The sequence below is a fragment of the Gymnoscopelus microlampas genome, assembly GCF_963454915.1.
Source record: "Gymnoscopelus microlampas genome assembly, chromosome: 3".
NCBI classification, from domain to species: domain Eukaryota; kingdom Metazoa; phylum Chordata; class Actinopteri; order Myctophiformes; family Myctophidae; genus Gymnoscopelus; species Gymnoscopelus microlampas.
In genome coordinates, this window is record NC_139940.1 from 25391784 (window position 1) to 25410531 (window position 18748).

General features: G+C 42.6%; 2 protein-coding genes across 4 annotated transcripts in view; both read right to left on the reverse strand.

The window, feature by feature from the left end:
* The window catches only part of scap (SREBF chaperone), a 39129-nt gene extending 28139 nt beyond the window's left edge, over nt 1-10990 (reverse strand). The window contains exons 1-2 of one of the 2 annotated variants that reach the window (XM_084052807.1): nt 10794-10990; nt 3745-3945 (exon numbers count right to left, since the gene is read on the reverse strand). In XM_084052807.1, the coding sequence (XP_083908933.1) occupies nt 3745-3866 (122 nt within the window). In that variant the 5' untranslated portion in view covers nt 3867-3945; nt 10794-10990. Of the gene's footprint in view, nt 1-3744; nt 3946-4491; nt 4611-10793 lie in introns of those variants that run through there. The other variant, XM_084052808.1, reaches the window with a different exon arrangement.
* Nucleotides 10991-12207: 1217 nt separating this feature from the next.
* Nucleotides 12208-16713, reverse strand: elp6 (elongator acetyltransferase complex subunit 6). Of its 2 annotated transcripts, none has more exons than XM_084051903.1 (7): nt 16463-16713; nt 15967-16045; nt 15669-15739; nt 15395-15519; nt 14651-14699; nt 14052-14213; nt 12208-13870 (listed from the first exon to the last, which is right to left on the reverse strand). In XM_084051903.1, the coding sequence occupies exons 1-7, from the start codon at nt 16514-16516 to the stop codon at nt 13745-13747; spliced, it is 666 nt and encodes a 221-aa protein (XP_083908029.1). In that variant the 5' UTR covers nt 16517-16713; the 3' UTR covers nt 12208-13744. The 2 variants fall into 2 exon arrangements, with proteins under 2 accessions (XP_083908029.1, XP_083908028.1); XM_084051902.1 differs by having other exon boundaries at nt 14492-14699.
* Nucleotides 16714-18748: the final 2035 nt, after the last annotated feature.

Consider the following 18748-nt stretch of genomic DNA (forward strand, 5'->3'; position numbering starts at 1 on the left):
CCAAGAGGGTCCTGAGGATCTCAGTAAAAGAGCAACTGGGGCTGGCAGCAGAGGAACTGAGGCTAGAAGCAGACGAACTGGGCCTAGCTGAGGGACTGGACTGCGTTGAGGATTTTGTCTTTTGATGCTAGTCACTGTTTAAAGTCACAGACTTTAAACAGGTTAAAATACTAAGATACTAAGATTAGAAGTAAGCACCTTATTTGCACTGCTGAACGAGTGCTTCTGTGAGCAGAGTTGTGTGTGCAAGGTTTAGATATTTTCACTTTTCAGAGAACGTTAAATCAAGGCCTCCTGTGGCTTTTTTGTTGCTAGAGACACTAGGGAACAACTCCAGTGTCCCCCTTCTCGGGCGAATGGGCTGGCTCTCTTATTAAACAGGTTCTCCCTGAGTGAGGACTGCCCCACTTTCCTTACATCAGTGGACAGGTTGGTGTTGAGGCTCCTGCATGCCAGAATCACCACATTCTTTTCGCTGAACCAAGGGCAAGATGCTGGGTTCTGAGTGGTGCCAGGAGGGCTGTTAGATCACAGGATAAAGCTCAACGAGATTTACCCACCACATCGTGCTAATGAGGGTGTGTGTGTGTGTGTGTGTGTGTGTGTGTGTGTGTGTGTGTGTGTGTGTGTGTGTGTGTGTGTGTGTGTGTGTGTGTGTGTGTGTGTGTGTGTGTGTGTGTGTGTGTGTGTGTGTGTGTGTGTGTGTGTGTGTGTGTCATCTGCTTAGTGTTCATGTACAGTTGTAGTGTCAACTCTGGATTAACCAAGAAGACATGGCTAGCTTGACATCAATTATGTTTCAACTACATCAACAAAAAGATGTGAAAACTGTCACACAAAAATTGCAAAGCCTAGTTTTTAGGATGGCACTGTCAGTCTGTCTGTCTGTCTAGCACGTTGGAACATTCATGCTACCAGGAAAAATAGTAAAATTTTAAAGCAAGATATCCTAACCCTATAGTCATCGGGCCTATTCAATTAGCAGCCCGCCAGCCACAACGGAAGCACAACAGCATTAGCCATACTATCTTAGTTCCCAGCAAACAATTCACCAAGAGGCCTAATTGCACAATGTGTCTCTGTAAAACTTAGCCTAACAAGCTGCAGAGTTGCGGGAGTAAAATGTACAGGTGACTACTCAGCGGTTTAGTCACCTGTACGGTGACTAAACGGTTTCGCAAGCACTTTACCTTCTAATGTTGTCTTTTTCCTTCTGTGATTGTTTATCCTATTCCTATATATTTTTGTTGCAGTTTCTTGTTTTAAGATAAGATAAGATCTTTATTGATCCTGTGAGGGATCAATAAAGGTTGCCAAAGACAACACAGCAGTTAAGATACAGGTTACAGGGCAAGAAAAAGGTATTGCAGATACAGCATGATAGAAAGACATCAATGCAACACCATCAATAATTGGAAAAGAAACAAGTTGCAAAGTTACAAATTACCCTAACACCTTCAGCAGTGCTTGCATAGTGCAAGACAAAGGACAAATACACGGTGGGGGAGGGGGGATTCTCCAGCAGGAATATTATATAAACTTCTGTGTAACATCTATCTCTTGCACTCTCCTTTCTCTGTATCTCTCTGCTCTCTTTCCTTCATCCTCAGCCACTCCCTCCCTCACTAACCCCCACTCCCCCGCTTCTCTTTAAGGTCACTGTACCTCCACAAAGGCCTCTTTTGTACGAACTCAGGCCCCCCTCCCGATAGGCAGATGGAGGCACAGGACACCCATTCTCACGGGGCCACTTTCTCACAGCCCTCTGCTCTCATCCTGCTTTCACCATTTGTCAAGTTCTCTTTGCTTTCCCTTCACCCTGAGCCGAAGGCCGGCCAGACGTTATGCTGGCGTCCATGCTGTAGGTGCTACAAGGACAGTGCAGTGCAGCTGTGTGCGTGTGTCTGTGTGCAAGAACTATTCAATGTGTACCTGTTGTCTGTAATTTAATATATCTGGCTGCTGTGACAATTTAATTTCCATTTGGACATTAAATCAATTCTATCTGAGTGTGTGTGCGTGTGTAGGCTACTTTACAACAACTCCCCTACTGAAGCCTGTCCAGTGCTTTGACCAATGACTTCTTTTTGGACAGGGATTTATAAAAGAGTGGTGGGGGGGCATTCGTGTGCAGATGGCCGATTCTGATGCCCGTTCCTTCTTGTTCTGTGCTGACTTTGTTCAAGCTCTTTTTACTTTCTCTTCATTTTTGTTCTTAATTTTCTTTCAGCCCACCTCCAGTATCTTTTTGTGATCTTCAGCCGTTAATGTTTTCCTATGCAACGCACACACATAGTGTTATTCATTCGATTCCAGATGCAGAAACCAGAAGCATTTCTTGAAATGGTATTTGGCTAAAAGTGATGTGCCTTTATCCCCGCAGCCAAGCTCACTTTGAACTAATCTGAGTTCCCAGAAGTTTTCGCCAGCTCTCGCATACAAACGGGAGCGGCGAGGAACTTCTGGGCCAAAACCCCTGTATTTGTGGGCGGGATGTAACTTACGCTCAGAATCTGAGCGGACACGCCTCTTACCGGTCTGAGAGCTGTGCAACTCGTCTAAACAGTCCGACGAGAGGCAAACAGCAGTACACAACAATGGCGGCCTTCCCGTCGCTCCTATTTACATGCAACACCCACTGCATGTGGATCCCGCCCCCTTTTCTTCATTGGGTATTGATTTGAATCAGAACGCAGTGGCCGCGCCCCTGCTGTCCAGGCGCTCAGCAAAGCCTCCCAGACTAACTTTCACTGACTGTGAAAACTGAACTGCTTGGTAGCCACTTGTGATACATATGATTTCAAACCAACATCTGTGTGTGGTCAGAAAAGTAGGGGTAGAAAGGACACTGAAATACAGCATTCAGACCATGTGACACTAAAAGTAACACGCAAATTAACATGCTCCAATGAATTATTATTTACTGGGCTCAAAATCTATTCTGTGTAGCAGTAGCTCAAAGAAAATAGATTTGATTGATTTTAATTGATTGATGTAGATCCGTCTAGAAACTGTCTCTATTACAGTGTTTGGCACAAGAAAACACTCCAAGACATCCAAGACATACCCAATACACATACAATACATACTGTAGCATCACATTACTTCACAACTGGGCACAATAAAGAGGAGGTTTTGTTTTAGCCAAGCATAGTATAGCATGGTTTATATGGACATGGGGATAACATAGTATGAACACATGAATACAGGGCATTAACAACACACACCACCTACACATGCTAAAGCTTATTCAAAAGTAAAATACTAGACTAGACCTCTGTTGGATCTTACATAGTGGCACTCTATAGCGCCGGCCTGATGGCAGTGGGTATCATTAATAAAGGTATTTGCTTTCTTCAGTGTTCGGGAGTCAAGGGTTGCTGTGTTGCAGTAGATGTTCATTGTTCACCCCTGCTATTTTACTTGACATATGCGCCATCTTTGCTATCGTGTTTTTGTTGTTTACTGATAATGGGGAGTAGGAATTCACAAAGCAAAAAGTAAGGTTGCCCAGGAAGGATCTATTAACAGAGCCATACAGTATGTCCTTATCCACATCAAACTGCCTAAGATTGCACATGAAGGGTAGCTACCTCATGGTATGATTTCATTCAAAAGGATTTACATGAAACTTTGTGGGAAAGGTTTGTATTGGAACAAGGAAGAGTATATATATTGGTAAAAGGGGGGCATAGCCTACCACAAAAAGGCGCATAATTTGAGAATGAAAAGACGGAAACCTACCAGCAGGTGAGGATGCTGGCGGAGGTGAAGAGGATGATGGGCACCGGGTAGGAGGCACACAGCAGCCCGTGGCGGTAGAAGGCCGCCGAGATCTTCTCCCGCAGCCGCTCGCGCAGCGTCATCCTGGGGGGAGGGGTCAGCTGCCGGCCATCAGGTGGCACTGGGCGGCCGAGGACGGGGCGCCGCGGGGCATCCAGGGACCTAGGAGGGAGGATTGGAAGGTTTACAACAGGACCGAAAACAAACCAGGGACGTGCACAGATAGACTCTAGGTGGTGCTAGAGCACCTGCCCTTTGCCCTCTTGACCAGAAATGCCCTTTTGAAAAAAAGGAAAAAAAAAAGTTGTTTTTTTTTCAGTTTACAGCAGGGGGTCTTCAACAGGGGGTCCGGGACCCCTAGGGGGTCCTCAGAGTTACTACAGGGGGTCCGCCAAATTTTTATGTGATATGATTTTTCTTTTTACCCTAACCACTCGAAACCTAGCATCCCTTTTCTGAGGAGAACTCTAGCCAGAAATAGCAGATCTACAAGCCCACAACGCCTCGCGCTGCGAGGCGTTGTGGGCTTGTAGATCGGCTATTTTTGGCAAAGAGGTATAGGTGTAGAGGGAAAAAAGAGCAGACCAAGTAAACCAAAAAAAGTGTAATTTACTTGAGCACCTGCCCCTCAAAATGTCTTTGCACGCCACTGAAACAAACTGTTCTTGTTGTCTGGCCAGTAAGACTAGCAAATAAAAAAACACTCACCCAAATAATGTCTGTTTATCTGCCAAGATGGCTGAGGAAAGATCAGAGCTGACAGCCTGCCACAAATGCCCTCGGTGCACTAATGATATTGGCACATGTCCAGCTGTGAACTGTGTGTTTTGCCCAGAAACCAACCCAGTCAACTCAACATTGGCCTCCCATGCTAGATGCTGCTGAAACACAGCATATTCACCAACTCAGAGGTGTGGTCGAATCCACCCTATAGGAAACATGTAGACCGGTCTGGTTCGAGTAGCTTAGATGTAAACCGCCCGGCGGCCACACCCAGAAGGAAAACATAAACACTTTTCCAAATAACATCACCTTTTCGTACGAGACGGTGGGTAGTTTCCACGACCATTCAGATGTACGACATAACTGTGAGTAAAAATGACTGTGCCTGCCATGTATTCTCACCTCAATGATTTCACAGAGACTACTACTACTACTACTATTACTACTACTACTAATAATAAACCTGGCTGCTCTCCAGTCTCCACACACTCTGCTCTACATGAGGCAAGGCTGGTCTTCTCTGCTCCAGTCAGTATTCTTTTTCAGTACCCCGACAGACGAGGTCTTCCGCCTGCCTCCTCTCTTCTTGTCGTGACTCGTGAGGTGGTTCCCTCAGGAGAACTTGACGGGCCCTAAGCTCTGGGTGCCTCTGGCAATGACCTGCCAGCTGCATTCTGCGTGCTGCTACCGTGTCTCCAACCCTCGGGAGCTCGTCGTAAAAGAACGGTGTTGTTCACAATGTTCCCACCACAAGACGCCAGGAGAGACCTAATTAAAAATGTGTCGGTTCACATTGCGAGATGCTCAGGAAGCCAATAACTTAAAACCCACCTAATTTCCTCTGACAAGAAAAAAGATTTGCTGTCGTTTCTCCACAGAGTACCTTTGTTTTTCAGCCACTGTTGGACTGTCACCATCATAGTTGCATATTATGTCCCATTTATTTCTAAAGGGGAATGCTAAATGCTAAATCTACACATTTTGTAATAGAGAATAGTTAACTTAGTAAACAGTGTTCAAGTGAAATACACTCCATCTACCATGTTAATTGAACCCCTGTTTTATTAGTCCAATCATTGCCTCACACAACACGTTGATTTATTTGTTTACCATGCCAAATATAAACGACCTTAACCTTGTCATGTGCACCATTACAAAACTGTTTAGAACTACAAAGTCAAACCTCTCTCTGCTTTAGCCCATGTTACCTGCTTGGTGGAGGCCAGGCCACCTGCCTGGTTCGTGGCTGCTTATGTCCTCTGAGCGCGGCAATGCAAGGTTTTTTGAGCTTCAGTGCAAAGCAAGAAGCTTGCTTTGCATAGAGCTCCCTTCTCAGCTCAGTGGCAGAAGTCTGCGACTGCTCGGCTCTACCCCCCGGGAGCGAAGGAAACATTCCCCAGGTGGAATTCACAGCAAGAGTAGCTTGATCCCCAACTATAAATACCTTATACAGTAAACAGAGCGATTTCCCACTGTGTAACACAATGGTTATTATTGCAATGTTGAAAATAAAACTTTGAAGTGAAGCCTTCAAGCCTATGTCTGTGTGGAGGATACAGCTGACTCTGGGAAAACATTTGGTCCATCTTTCTCTATACATGGGAAAAATCTTCAATGACCACGTCCATATCTAAGCTGGCTTCCTAGTGAGTGTATTGTGAGCGTGGAGTTACATGAGAGTAGAATAGGAACTGATTTGGCAGGTACTCAACAGCGTCTCTGTCAGTGAGTTAATCCGGGATTGAGCTGATCAGAAACGCAATGAGGACAGGGCTCAGGTCTGCTGTGGCCACCCCCCACTTCCTCCAGTCTTCTGTGCACAGCAGACAGGCAGGCAGTCCACTCTGAGCACAGAAGTGTGCTGTGAAATTACTTCACATCCCAAAATCAAGACAGGGTAGGGACGGCAAGGTGGAAAGTGCCACGAGCCAAATGCTTATAGATTGTTAACTATGGCCAGTGATACTGCACCACCTACTTTGTCACACAACCTGTTACTGTTTTGTAACCCCTTTCTGCTCTATAAATCTGGACACTTAATGTACAGTTATTGTGAGAGTGGCTTGTGGGTCAAGGCATTGACCTTGGCATCAAAACTTTAAATACGTTTCCTGCCATGAGTGCAACAGGTAAAAACTAACTTAATACTACATGACTGTGGCTGACATTTACTAGCCAGCAGAATTCCACAGTGCCAACATATAACAACTTAAAGAGAAATATTTGTGTCTAGTACCATGTGAGATGCCCACTTTCCAACCTACAAACGGCAAAGTAACTGCTGATGTCTAGAACAGAATGTTTAGTGTTCCCACAGTCCAAATTCAATTATGAAGGTAGGCCTAATTGTGTGTCTATTCATCTTAATTAAATAGATTTAAGATTTAAGATTAAAGTAGATTTATAAGGCCACGTGTCTACCATGTTATTGTAAGCAAAGACTTGCATGGAGCTTATCAAGGACTGTGAGAAAGTAATCCTGAAAACTAGGCTGGTACAAGTGCAATGCCATATTTTTACATATCTCCTTGAGAGTAAATTGTACAAAGTACTGGCTTACCTCTTTTCAACACTTGCTAAAACTCCCAACTTGAAGGCATCTCCAGGGCATATACATTCCATTGTCATAATAGGACTTTTGTATTTACAATGCCTCATGAAATGTCTTCCTAAAATATAAGTTAGCCAAATAGCTTTAAAAAATGTCCAAGTCACCAAGTCCATACAATTTCAGGGTGCATCCATATTCAGATATAACAGCCAAAGATTTTAATTTACATTTCATGCTTCCATAATTAGGAAGCTTGTCTCCCTGATCAGTGACGGTCATAAGCCTAGTCATGACTGTACAGAGGAGCTCTGCAAAGAGGAACAGGCTGTTGGCTTATTGCACCATAACCTTTTACAACCATGACTAAAGGAACCAATAGGCTTGTCAATCAGTAACCATAATGGGAGCACAAATGATACAAACTGCCCATCAAGACTTCAATATACCTCTTGACAGGTAGTCCCTTGTTTTGTGAAATTGGTGAAATAACTACATTTTTCAACTAATCACACTTCCAAGGAAACGGATGAAGAGAAAACAGGTGATAAAAGGAAAGCAAAGAAAAACAAAATTGAAAAGAAAATGTTTGCATTGATTTTAAAAGTGGGAGTTGTTGAGAGGCAAGAATGGGTAGCTCAATGCACATCTCAGACAAATTCAAAACAATATTTGAATCTTGTAACAGGGTTCACTTACTTACCAATTAGTGGTTCAAGTAAAATACACTACTGTGTTATTTAAGACCCTGTTGGCCGGGAACCTCCAGGAGTCCTTGAAAGGGTTCCAGGGGGCCCCCAGTCAAATGAGGCATAGTTTAATTTCACACATTTATTTCACTTTAAATTACTACAATACAAAACAATGTATGAATGACTAATAATATGTTTCAAATTACAACCACTATGATTCTATTTGTCACGTACAATTATGACATTTAGACAATTTAATTCTAACCACAACATCTTTTCATATCAGGGTCCCCGACTCCCTGGACATTATCATTTGAAATGGGGATTACATTTTAGGGGCCTGTGAAATGATCAAATTAAAGACAAAAGTTGATGTTTTTAGAATGGCAAATTCCAAACATCACCAAAAAACACCATAGGCACAGCAAGGCTGCACAAGTTAAGTAGTTAAGCTGATAAATCATGATACAATTTAGGCGTTTAGCAGGCGCTCTTCATCCAGAGCGACTTACAGTAAGCAAGGTAAACACAAGGTAATACATCAAATGCATAGATCATGTTTACATTACCTCGCCATTTTCTAAATTATTTTATTTTGGGGGGAAGAAATGCCACTTTTCCTGTATCCCATCACTAAGCAGTGCCTAAAGACGGGCTCCAGCACTAATGCCAGTGCCCTGGCCTGGCAGGAGTACAGGTATGTCTGTGATTTGGTGTGGGAGGAAACCGGAGTAACAGAGGAAGCCAACGTAAACATGGGGAAGAAGGACATCTTAACCACTAAAACCATAGATATAAAAACCTAGCTCATACCTCATTGGCCGCTGTAGTTCATTGGAGCGACCTGTATTGCGCCGCCATATTAGAGGGGGCACGCTTTCTATCAAGTACACACCACAACAAGCATTGAATTCATGGAGATTTTTTGTTTTTTGTCGCATTCCTAAGCCAATAATTTGATGAGTGGCAGTCTCTCCGGCAGGAGACTCAAAGAGTCTCCTTTGAGTCTCCTACCAGATACATTAGCATCTTTCTGCCGATCATCAATTATTGGCTTAGGAATGCGACAAAAACATCTCCATGAATTCAATGCTTCATGGGGTGTGTAATTGATAGAAAATAAGTAATTTGTTGGGTGAACTACTCCTTTAAGTGGTTAACTCCAGCCATAAAGCCCCTAGTCAGATGTGAAGCCAGCACTTTCTTGCTGTGAGGTGACAGACAGTAACCACACCACTTCAGCCACCCTACTGTATGTCACCCTTCCTTCAACAGTTCTCCAGAAACATAGACACTGAACACACAAGTGATGCATCCATAGAGTATAGCAGGGGTCTTCAACAGGGGGTCCTCAGAGTTACTACAGGGGGTATGCCAAATCTTTGTGTGATGGGGAACATTAGCCAAAAAATAGCAGATCTACAAGCTCACAACGCCTCGCTTGTACTGTAGATCGGCTATTTTTGGAGAGTTGGTGTAGAGGGAAAAGAGCAGACCAAGTACTGGGCCAACTTCTAAGTTGACTAAATATTGAGGGTTTAGAGGTTAATTGTCTGAAAATACACATTACAATTAATACACTTAATGAAATCTATGAACAAGTTTAATCCGCAACACCACTGTATACAATATGTAGTGGGGGTCCATGCTTCATCTCTCTCTCTCTGACCTAAGGGGTCCTTGGCCTGAAAAACGTTGTATAGGATGCATCCCTACCTGCTGCCAACTACGACACTATTCTACTCTACAAGCTAACCATTTAACCATTACTAAAGACTGAACATATGTCTGATATGCTTGCAGTAAGTGAGATCCTGTATAGTGCAGGCTCATGCAGAGTGCTCAGGTTACATTGTGTAGGTAGAGGAGAAACAGCAGGTGGCAAACAGCTTCTTTAGTGGCGTCGTGGGGCAGAATTTAAAATACTTTTCCTACTTGTAAATCATTTACATGTAGAAAAAGTGTCAACACGTTCTCAGTTGTAAATATATGTCTGTCTCGACTGAATGAACCCAGTGAACTCAGTGAAGTAATGCACGTTTTCCTGATCATAAATAAAGGCATTGATTATTATTATATTATTGCAACTTCCACCTGGTGCAATGTTAAATCTCTCTTGACGAATGTGCATTGATAATTTGAGCAAATAAAGTGCATTTTAGCTGTTAACGTTATAAACTTCTATAGGTTAGCCGTTCATTGATGCACTATGTGGCTTGTTGGCAAGCGGGGTCAGTTGTTCCATTTATGAAGAACAAGTATATAAAAATATAGCCGTGTTGACCAGAAGAACGAGCTGATAGACACAACCATTAAACCAAGTTTCACAGAAGGGCTTGATAAAGACGATTTAACCCCCCATGCTGTCTTCTCACCACCACGGAGCTCACTTTTGCTAGCCTAGGTAGCTAGAATAGACACCAAGGATACATCCATGACGTCACAACCAGTGGTGGTAAGTAAAAAGTATTGAGGTGGTTAGTATTGAGTAAAAGTATCAATACTGCAATGTAGAAATACTCTTGTTACAAGTTAAAGTCCGGAATTCAAAATGTACTCGTGTAAAAGTACAAAAGTTGGAATCGATATGTACTTCAAGTACCAAAAGTAGAAAGTACTTATTATGCAGAATGTCCCGTTTCACAAGTTTTCAAATGTATTTTGAAAATAGCAAATCTACAAGCTCTCAATGCACTGTGTGCTGTTGTGCTAAAGTACAATATTTGAGTAGTGGAGTAGAAAAAATACAAATGTAGTAAAAGTATTGGAAATGTTAAATACTCCAGTAAAGTAAAAAAAAAAAAAAAGACCTCACAATTATACTCAAGTACAGTACTCAAGTAAATGTACTTAGTTGCTTACTAGTCATGTTTGTTGAGCGAAAGACTTAAACGTAGCATAAATTATCCTTTCATGTCAGCGGTGCTACAAATGCATAACACGTCCGCTATAAGGCACTCCGGGGTGACATCACTAACGCATCCTTGGTATTTTAAGAGACGGCGAGCTAAAGCTAATTGATGCTAATGAACAACCACCACACTTGCCTTGGCGAAAAGTGTGCAGCTGGCTCACGCGGAGATCCCAGTATGCAGTCGTTGTGTTATCCTCTTGAATAGTTCGATTGTCCAGGAAGCGACCGCCGTTGTTGGTAAATGTAAGGGCTACAACTGTACAGTTTAATGTTAGCTGCTTACTGTAGCTGCTAGGTTAGGTTGTCACATATATCCAGTCAGTCTCTCCAGCCCCCACTGTGACCTCTCCACTACTACCTCTCACCCTTTCACTGCCAGGCAATAGAGTCTGTATGCAGGGGGAAAAGGTGACATGGCGACATCTAGTGGTACTATCGAGGCATGATAAAAAACATTCGCCAACTTCTTTTTGTAGTTAAAACTTTTACGTTGTTTGATTGAATACTTCAGGGGTCTTCAACAGGGGGTCCGGGACCCCTAGGGGGTCCTCAGTTACTACAGGGGGTCCGCCAAATATTTGTGTGATATGATCTTTTTTTTTTACATTAACCACTTGAACCCTAACATCCCTTTTCTGAGGAGAACTTGAGACAAAAATAGCCGATCTACAAGCTCACAACCTGAGCTTGTAGATCGGCTATTTTTGGCTCAAGTTCTACTGTACCACTGTACTATTTGTAAACTGTTAATAAAAATGTATAGGTGTAGAGGGAAAAACAGAGCAGACCAAGTAAACAAAAAAGTTTAATCTGAAACTCAATTTTATACAATATAGAGGGGGTCCCTGCTCCATCTCTCTCTCAGCTGGAGATCCTTGGCCTGAAAACGTTGAAGACCCCTGGAATACTTTAACAGTTTGCAAAAAAGGCACGGTGGCACAGATTTATACAAGGCAATTATGTAAGCCAACGTTATAGTACTTTGCCACCACCTTCTGCTATGGAGTGTGGATCTAATTCCACCTTGAATGCGTTTTTGCTTCCATTCATATTGCTACTATAATGTTGATGATTTCTTGTATGGCATCATTATGTCTTGATTAATTGAATACCCAGGACAATGAAACAAGCCCTTAGGGCTTTTTGTGTCATCCTTTTAGCATCATTGTACCACTGTACTATTTGTAAACTGTTAATAAAGTATTCAAAAGCTCATGTGACCCCTGGATATGAAACTAGCTCCGACGGAACCTCTCATCTCTGAGCTATACAGCGGAGGGAGAGGTTCCGTAGGGGCTAGATATGACACCTGCAAATCAACTATACATATTATACGTTTTGTTTTTAATCGATTGCGTTTCCCACCATAACATTTGAAGTGAACATCTTTATTTCCCAAGTGACATTTTTTTAATTTCATTTGCAATCAGTGCTTTAAGAAATAACAGAAGTGCTGTCACCAATATGAGGTCTGTTGATTTACCATGGTGTTTGGTTCATACCCAAATGCTGATTTATACAAGTAACAGAATAACTCAACTCTCAAGATTGTGTAACACATTTATTAACTCAACTCTCAGACTGTGTAACAAATCCGAAACGTACAATAAACCGATCTCACTGCGTGTACTTGTATGACTACTTGTGAGGGCCAAATGTTCCAACAAGTCTACCATTAGAATTTGAGAAATAGACATTGTGCGGAAAATGTTCCTGGTCCTCAGAAGAGAAATGCTTTTTTTAGTTAGTTTCACAATTAGGAAAAGAGGTTGGGGTTAGAAATGGACATTCAGAGGTTAGGTTTAGGCGTTAGGGTTGGGGTAATACCCGATTTATTATTACCGTACCAAATATAGCCGATCTACAAGCTCAACACGGTGCAGTGTGATGTGTTGTAGGCTTGTAGATTGGCTATTTTTGGCTTAAAGGTTAGGGTTTAAATGGCAAAAGAATTGTAAGTGTGTGTGTGTGTGGTGTGTGGTGTGTGGTGTGTGGTGTGTGGTGTGTGGTGTGTGGTGTGTGTGTGTGTGTGTGTGTGTGTGTGTGTGTGTGTGTGTTCTTCTGGGTATGAGCCCATCTTGTGAACACAGTTGAATAAATTGTTAATAATCCGAACTAATTGATAAACAATTAACTGATAATCATAAGCAAGCAAGCGAATTCTGAGTTTGGTCAGTACCCAAAAGCTGAATTATCCAGGTAACAGAATATTAACTCTTCAGCACTGCACAAAATTCATATTTCCACCTTCAGCAGACACGTTATTTGGGGGCAGACATGGTTCCCTACCCCTGTAGTTAGGTGTTCCATACAGTTTGCAGTCCAGGGTAAATTTTGGTTGTGGCTTTTAAATTGGTTGGGTTGATTTGTTGGCAGCCAAGAAATCATCAACTGAATGTAATTATTATACTAAAACAAGGCTGGGTCCAATAATAGGGTAGCTTCATGTGGATATTGGATTTCATGTGGCCAGTCCATGATGCCAGTCATCTATGACCATATTTGGGCAAGGTTTCAGCCCGATTAGCACTTCCTTAAAGACGGTTTGGCACAAAGGTGTTCCCAAGTTCACTGTTTGAAACCCCACAGCGGGTCTCCTAATTCTGACTCAAAAGCACATCCCAATAGTCCAACAAATGTTAGGTTAATGTGAGGTTAGGGTTAGTATTTTCCAACAAATATTAGGTTAAGGATTTGTTTCCTTTTTGGTTCAGAAACCTTGACATTCAACATAACTACCGTAGCTTAGGATAGGTTGACAAGACGAGCTGGGCTCGTATGGGGTGAGCAGCACTTTCCCCACGAAGGCCTATCCAATGAAAATCCCCTGGGGCCATGGGGCGTGGCCATTTACCAAGTCTGTTGGAAAATGGTAAATCGTCGGATACAAAGACCCTGTTATAGACGGCTACCTCTTTCAGCGCCATGTCGTAAGAAAGTCTGAAAAACGGTGAAGCAGCAGGTGCACTAGATGGTTGCCTCAGCCACTTGCCAGTGGAAAAACAAAGTTAGCATCGTTTCCTGCTGGGTCCAGAAAAGGACTGAACACTAATAAAAGTTCAACCAAGAAGTGGACAACCTGGATTAAAGAACTGCACTTGATGTTCCACGGGCAAAGAAAGATGCACCCTTATCATGGACCTTGTACTGAAATAGTTTCTTCTGAGTCTGTTGTCCATCACCTTGTCTTCTTCGCCAACATACCTCCACCTAAAGGCCAACCATCACAAACACAGTTTTATGGAAGAATTTAATTTTCCAATACATTCCAATACAACAACCACATTCAACTAACCAGATTCAATGCTGTACACACAAGCACATGTACAGTACACACAAGCACATATATATATATATATACACACACATGCAGTTGTATCTAAACACAAACCTGTCCATGGATGTCCCTGCAGAAGCCAGTGGGGAGACCCTGTACTTGGAGTGTGAGACTACACTGGTGGGTCAGGCCTTTTAGCAGCCTCTCTGAACCCTCTTCATCAGTTTCATCATCTTCTTCCTCCCCGTCACAGCGCACTAACATCACCATGTTTCCCTGCAGTGAGGGTCAAGGTACGGTTATACTGTAAGTATTAAACTTATTTTATATAACTTTACATGTGACTTAGGCTTTTGCAATGAACTAAAATATGGGAAAGGCAAGAATTAGAATTTTATCTTCTGGTCCAGACCGCAAGGCCACCTAGGCTGCAATGCAGGTTCAAATCCCGATCCCGTCGACCTTTGCTGCATGTCACTCCCCATTTCCTGTCTATCTACTATCAATAAGAGTGAATGAGAAAGAGAAAAAGCACATTAAAAGAAGAAGCCAACCTGTAGCTGGGAGCAGACCAAAGCCCGACAGTAGTGGCTGAAATCCAGCATGGCACCAACGCTCAGCCCCAGGCTCATGAGAACACTTATGTCATCCACCAGGAGTACTGGGGGTCCCCATCCCTCAACCCCACCTTCCCCACCTGCAGAACCACTCACACTACTTCGGACAAACTCATATAGACCCCGCAGTCCAACATCTGGATTCCTGAGCAGAGAGAAGAATGAGGCCAGGTGAGAACATGACAAGCCGTAGAACAGGGTTTATTTGTAATTTATGTCTACAAATATTCACCCTTATGTATGTCTGTCACCTCAAAAGTAGACCATTGCTCACACTGCTATGTGCAAGACATCATGAAACGGAACCACCTCCAAACAAACATAACCGTAAATTACCCGTTTCATAATCTTCATTCAACAATGGTACATTTCTGCTATCATGGCTAATGCATCTAGTTACACCTATCATTGTGCATGCACTGTGCACCATGTATGCTGTATGCCACAACGCTTTGGTATGTTTTTTGATCTTGCCTTACACATTAGCCAAATTAATAAAGGCCATGCATTTCTTTGTTTAGTTTCCATATGTATACTTTTGGATATCTACCCAAATGAGCACCTCTCTTGTTCTCAAGGTCACAAGCAGCATCCATCCTAATATACCATTTTATTAATCCCTCCATCTACAGTGCTATGAAGATTGCAACATTTCTAATTCCTAGTTAGTTTACATGCAAAGTGATTAAATATACAGTAGCATGTCAGGGAATTACTGTAAGTACTTTTTTTGTACATACTGTAAAGTACACATTGTGCAGGGAGTACAGTTTATAAAAAACAGGGTCCAGCTTACTTCAAAACAATCCATAGGGGGAAAAAGCTGTCTATTGATGGTACCTTAGAAAGTCCACAACTTGACTTGCTGTGTTGGAATCTTCATGAACCAAAACACCAAGTGATTCTGTTAGACCCTCGAGAAATATCAGCTGCCCCTTTTCCTTTGCATGGGGCAGACTCACACCCTGGCAACACAGCATTGAGACATTTAGCAGGCATAATATTAATTTGACTACAGGAATGATAAATTAGTCTTTCCTTTCTGAATCTATATAGGGAAGCTATACACCACTTGTGCCATCAAACCACAGAAGGTAAAGCAAAGTACACTCACCAGTCTCTGACTGACTGCACTGTAGTGACTGAAGGATTGAACAAGACCAAGAAAACATACTTTGCAGCCCGCTGAAATACAAAAGTCAGACATCTGTGGTTAAAACCTGCATGATTTATTTCTCTTGATAGATAGATGCTTATTTGTCCTTGCGGAAATTCATTTTGCACCAAGCAGCCATCAGCACACCAAAAAATCACAACACATAAATACACAAGACATAGACACTGTCTATGTCTTGTGTACAGACAGACACACAATACACTGTGCGGCAATACACTGTAGAATACAAACTCACCTCTTAGATAAAAGGAGAGGAAGTGATGAATGAGAAAGGAGGCATCAGTCTGTCTATCAGACACCAAGATAAACTCCCCCTGTATGGAAATGTTAATCAAAGTCACTGTAAGTGTGGTTCTTTACAATTTATACAGTAACCTTTAGATACATTATAATAATGCAACTGACGTTACTGAATATATTTTCAATAAATGACTTAGCCTTGGATCAAGACTATCATAGATGTACTTTTAGATAGCTGTCTGACTTTTACTTTCGTATCTAAATGCAAATGTCAAAATCGATAACATACATCTATTGATAGTCTAGTGCACATAGCTGTGATATTACATACTGTACATGTCATGTATTCCATGAAATGTATGTAACATCACAGGCATTCTAGTGCACACAGCAAGTGGACAGTGCAAAACATACAATACCAGAACAAAACTCGTCTAGAAGAAAACACAACACCAAAACAAGATGCAGTCCATGAAAAGCTAAACCATCACCTGTTTGAAGTTCTCGGGACTCGTGTTGAGAATACTGTTGAGCTCTGTAAACATAGCTGATCGTTACCATTACCGTGTGTATGAGAATACATTCACTCTGAAGAACAGATGCCAGAGAATGTTTCCTCTCGATGTCTTGGAATGTAGGGGTTTAACAGGTTAAAATGTCAATTCATTTCACTTAGCTTTATTAGCTTTAGCAAATATAGCAATATCTGCTTGATGACATCTGCATGAGAGCTTCTTCTTCTTCTTCGTCGTTAGTTTTTCCTTCCTGTTACATTTGACAGTCGCCACCTACTGACCAGTATTTCACCGTGTGTGTGTGTGTGTGTGTGTGTGTGTGTGTGTGTGTGTGTGTGTGTGTGTGTGTGTGTGTGTGTGTGTGTGTGTGTGTGTGTGTGTGTGTGTGTGTGTGTGTGTGTGTGTGTGTGCGTGTGCGTGTGTGTGTGGGGGCACTTGAAGGTGATTTTGGGGAGGAAGACTGCTGGGCAGGGCACTACTTCTTCAGCCTCTGATTATTATTCCAAAAAAGACAGTGGTGGAAAGTAACTAAATACATTTACTCAAGTACTTTGGTATTTTTTACTTTTCTGGAGTATTTCCAATTTCCAATACTTGTACTTCTACTCAGCTTGTCATTGTTGGGTAGGTAATAGAAGCTCCCGGTTGAAGGTCAACTTTCCCTGCAATAATACGTTAACCGTTATGTACACACACACTGTCATACAGACACACATACAAAAACTATGTAGCGTCAGACAGGCATACACACGCGGATGCAAATAAACACAAAAAAAGTATGTTTTTTTGGGCACAGTAGACACACATGAATCCCAGGGGAGATTATTAGGGGCGTCATCAGAAATGTAATGAAACTATAAGGCAAACTCAAACTGTTATCAACATTACAATTATTATCTCAGCCATCCAGAGTACCTGCCACCATAGCGTTGCATGGAAAATCAATCTCCCATTCATTTGATGGGAGACCATTCCACCTCAGTGTGGTTAATATATGGCTACATTTCCATCAGAAAGGAAGCCAAAGACTCCTCTTATGATCAACTGCATGCCTCAGAGCCTCATTAGTAAACCAGATTAATTTCACTCCCCCTGCCCCATTCTGTTTCCTTGCTTTTGGTTTCATGTCTTTCATTCCCCAGATGGCTTTGCATGACTGTGTGTGTGTGTGTGTGTGTGTGTGTGTGTGTGTGTGTGTGTGTGTGTGTGTGTGTGTGTGTGTGTGTGTGTGTGTGTGTGTGTGTGTGTGTGTGTGTGTGTGTGTGTGTGTGTGTGTGTGTGTGTGTGTGTGTGTGTGTGTGTGTATGTGCGTGTGTATGTGTTTATGTTTGTGTGACTGCATGGATGGATCACTGTGTATGTGTAAGTGTGTAAGTGTAAGTGTTTGCCTGGATCAGCCAATCCCGAAGCCCCCTTCAGAATCCTAACACCATCATTCCACCGCACCCTCAGCCAATCACAGCTTCCCAATGAGTCCAAAGTCCCAGCAGGCTCAGCACAGAGAGGCAGAGATACTGAAAAGAATGATTTTGCCACACCCTCGGCCTCACCATGCCCTCTATTTCCTTCTTTTTTTCTCCCCCACCAAACACCCTTCCATCACCTATTGCTTCCAGCTGAAGTGAGTCCCTCCCCCTTGCAGTCCACTTGACAAGGGCATCCACATAACCCCTATATAATACTTGGTTGTGCACTGGTGTCACGCACCAAAAATAGCAGATCTGCAAGCTTTTACAGCTTGCAGAGCTTGGAATCACCCTTAACTGTGATAAAGGTGACCAACAGTGCAGCCGCTGTCAAAGCGTCATATGAAGGTTATGAGTGACAGCTGGGCAGCTGTGTGGGAGAGGGGATTTAGGTCGGATGAAGAGATCGCTGGTGTAGCGGGCACTCTAATGTGGAAAGGAGAGCGTTGTTAATGCTAACATGTCCCACGGATGGGATGGTCTATTACTAGATGACTTTATATCGAGCTGGCTTAATCTCTTCCAGCCATCGGCGTTCTCTGTAAAAGAAAGAAAGTGAGAGAGAGCAAGAGAGGGAGAGAGAGAGCGTGTGTGTGGGTGTGTGTGTGTGTGTGTGTGTGTGTGTGTGTGTGTGTGTGTGTGTGTGTGTGTGTGCGTACGTGCAAATGGAGTGGAGAGAGACAAGAGTTCATTGCCTCGAGTCTAGTGCTATTTTATCATGGCATTGGGATGTGTTCCCATAGTCATGAATCCCTCCCCATCTCAAGCTGCACTTGCATGAAAAAGACACCAGCAG

Excerpts from the sequence above, each read along its gene's own strand:
- elp6 (XM_084051902.1), bottom strand. The coding sequence starts at position 16,516 with ATGTTTACAGAGCTCAACAGTATTCTCAACACGAGTCCCGAGAACTTC. Across the intron at positions 16,046-16,462 it reads GTCCCGAGAACTTCAAACAG|GGGGAGTTTATCTTGGTGTC; the intron begins GTGATGGTTTAG and ends ATTTCCATACAG. Across the intron at positions 15,740-15,966 it reads CCTCTCCTTTTATCTAAGAG|CGGGCTGCAAAGTATGTTTT; the intron begins GTGAGTTTGTAT and ends TTTGTATTTCAG.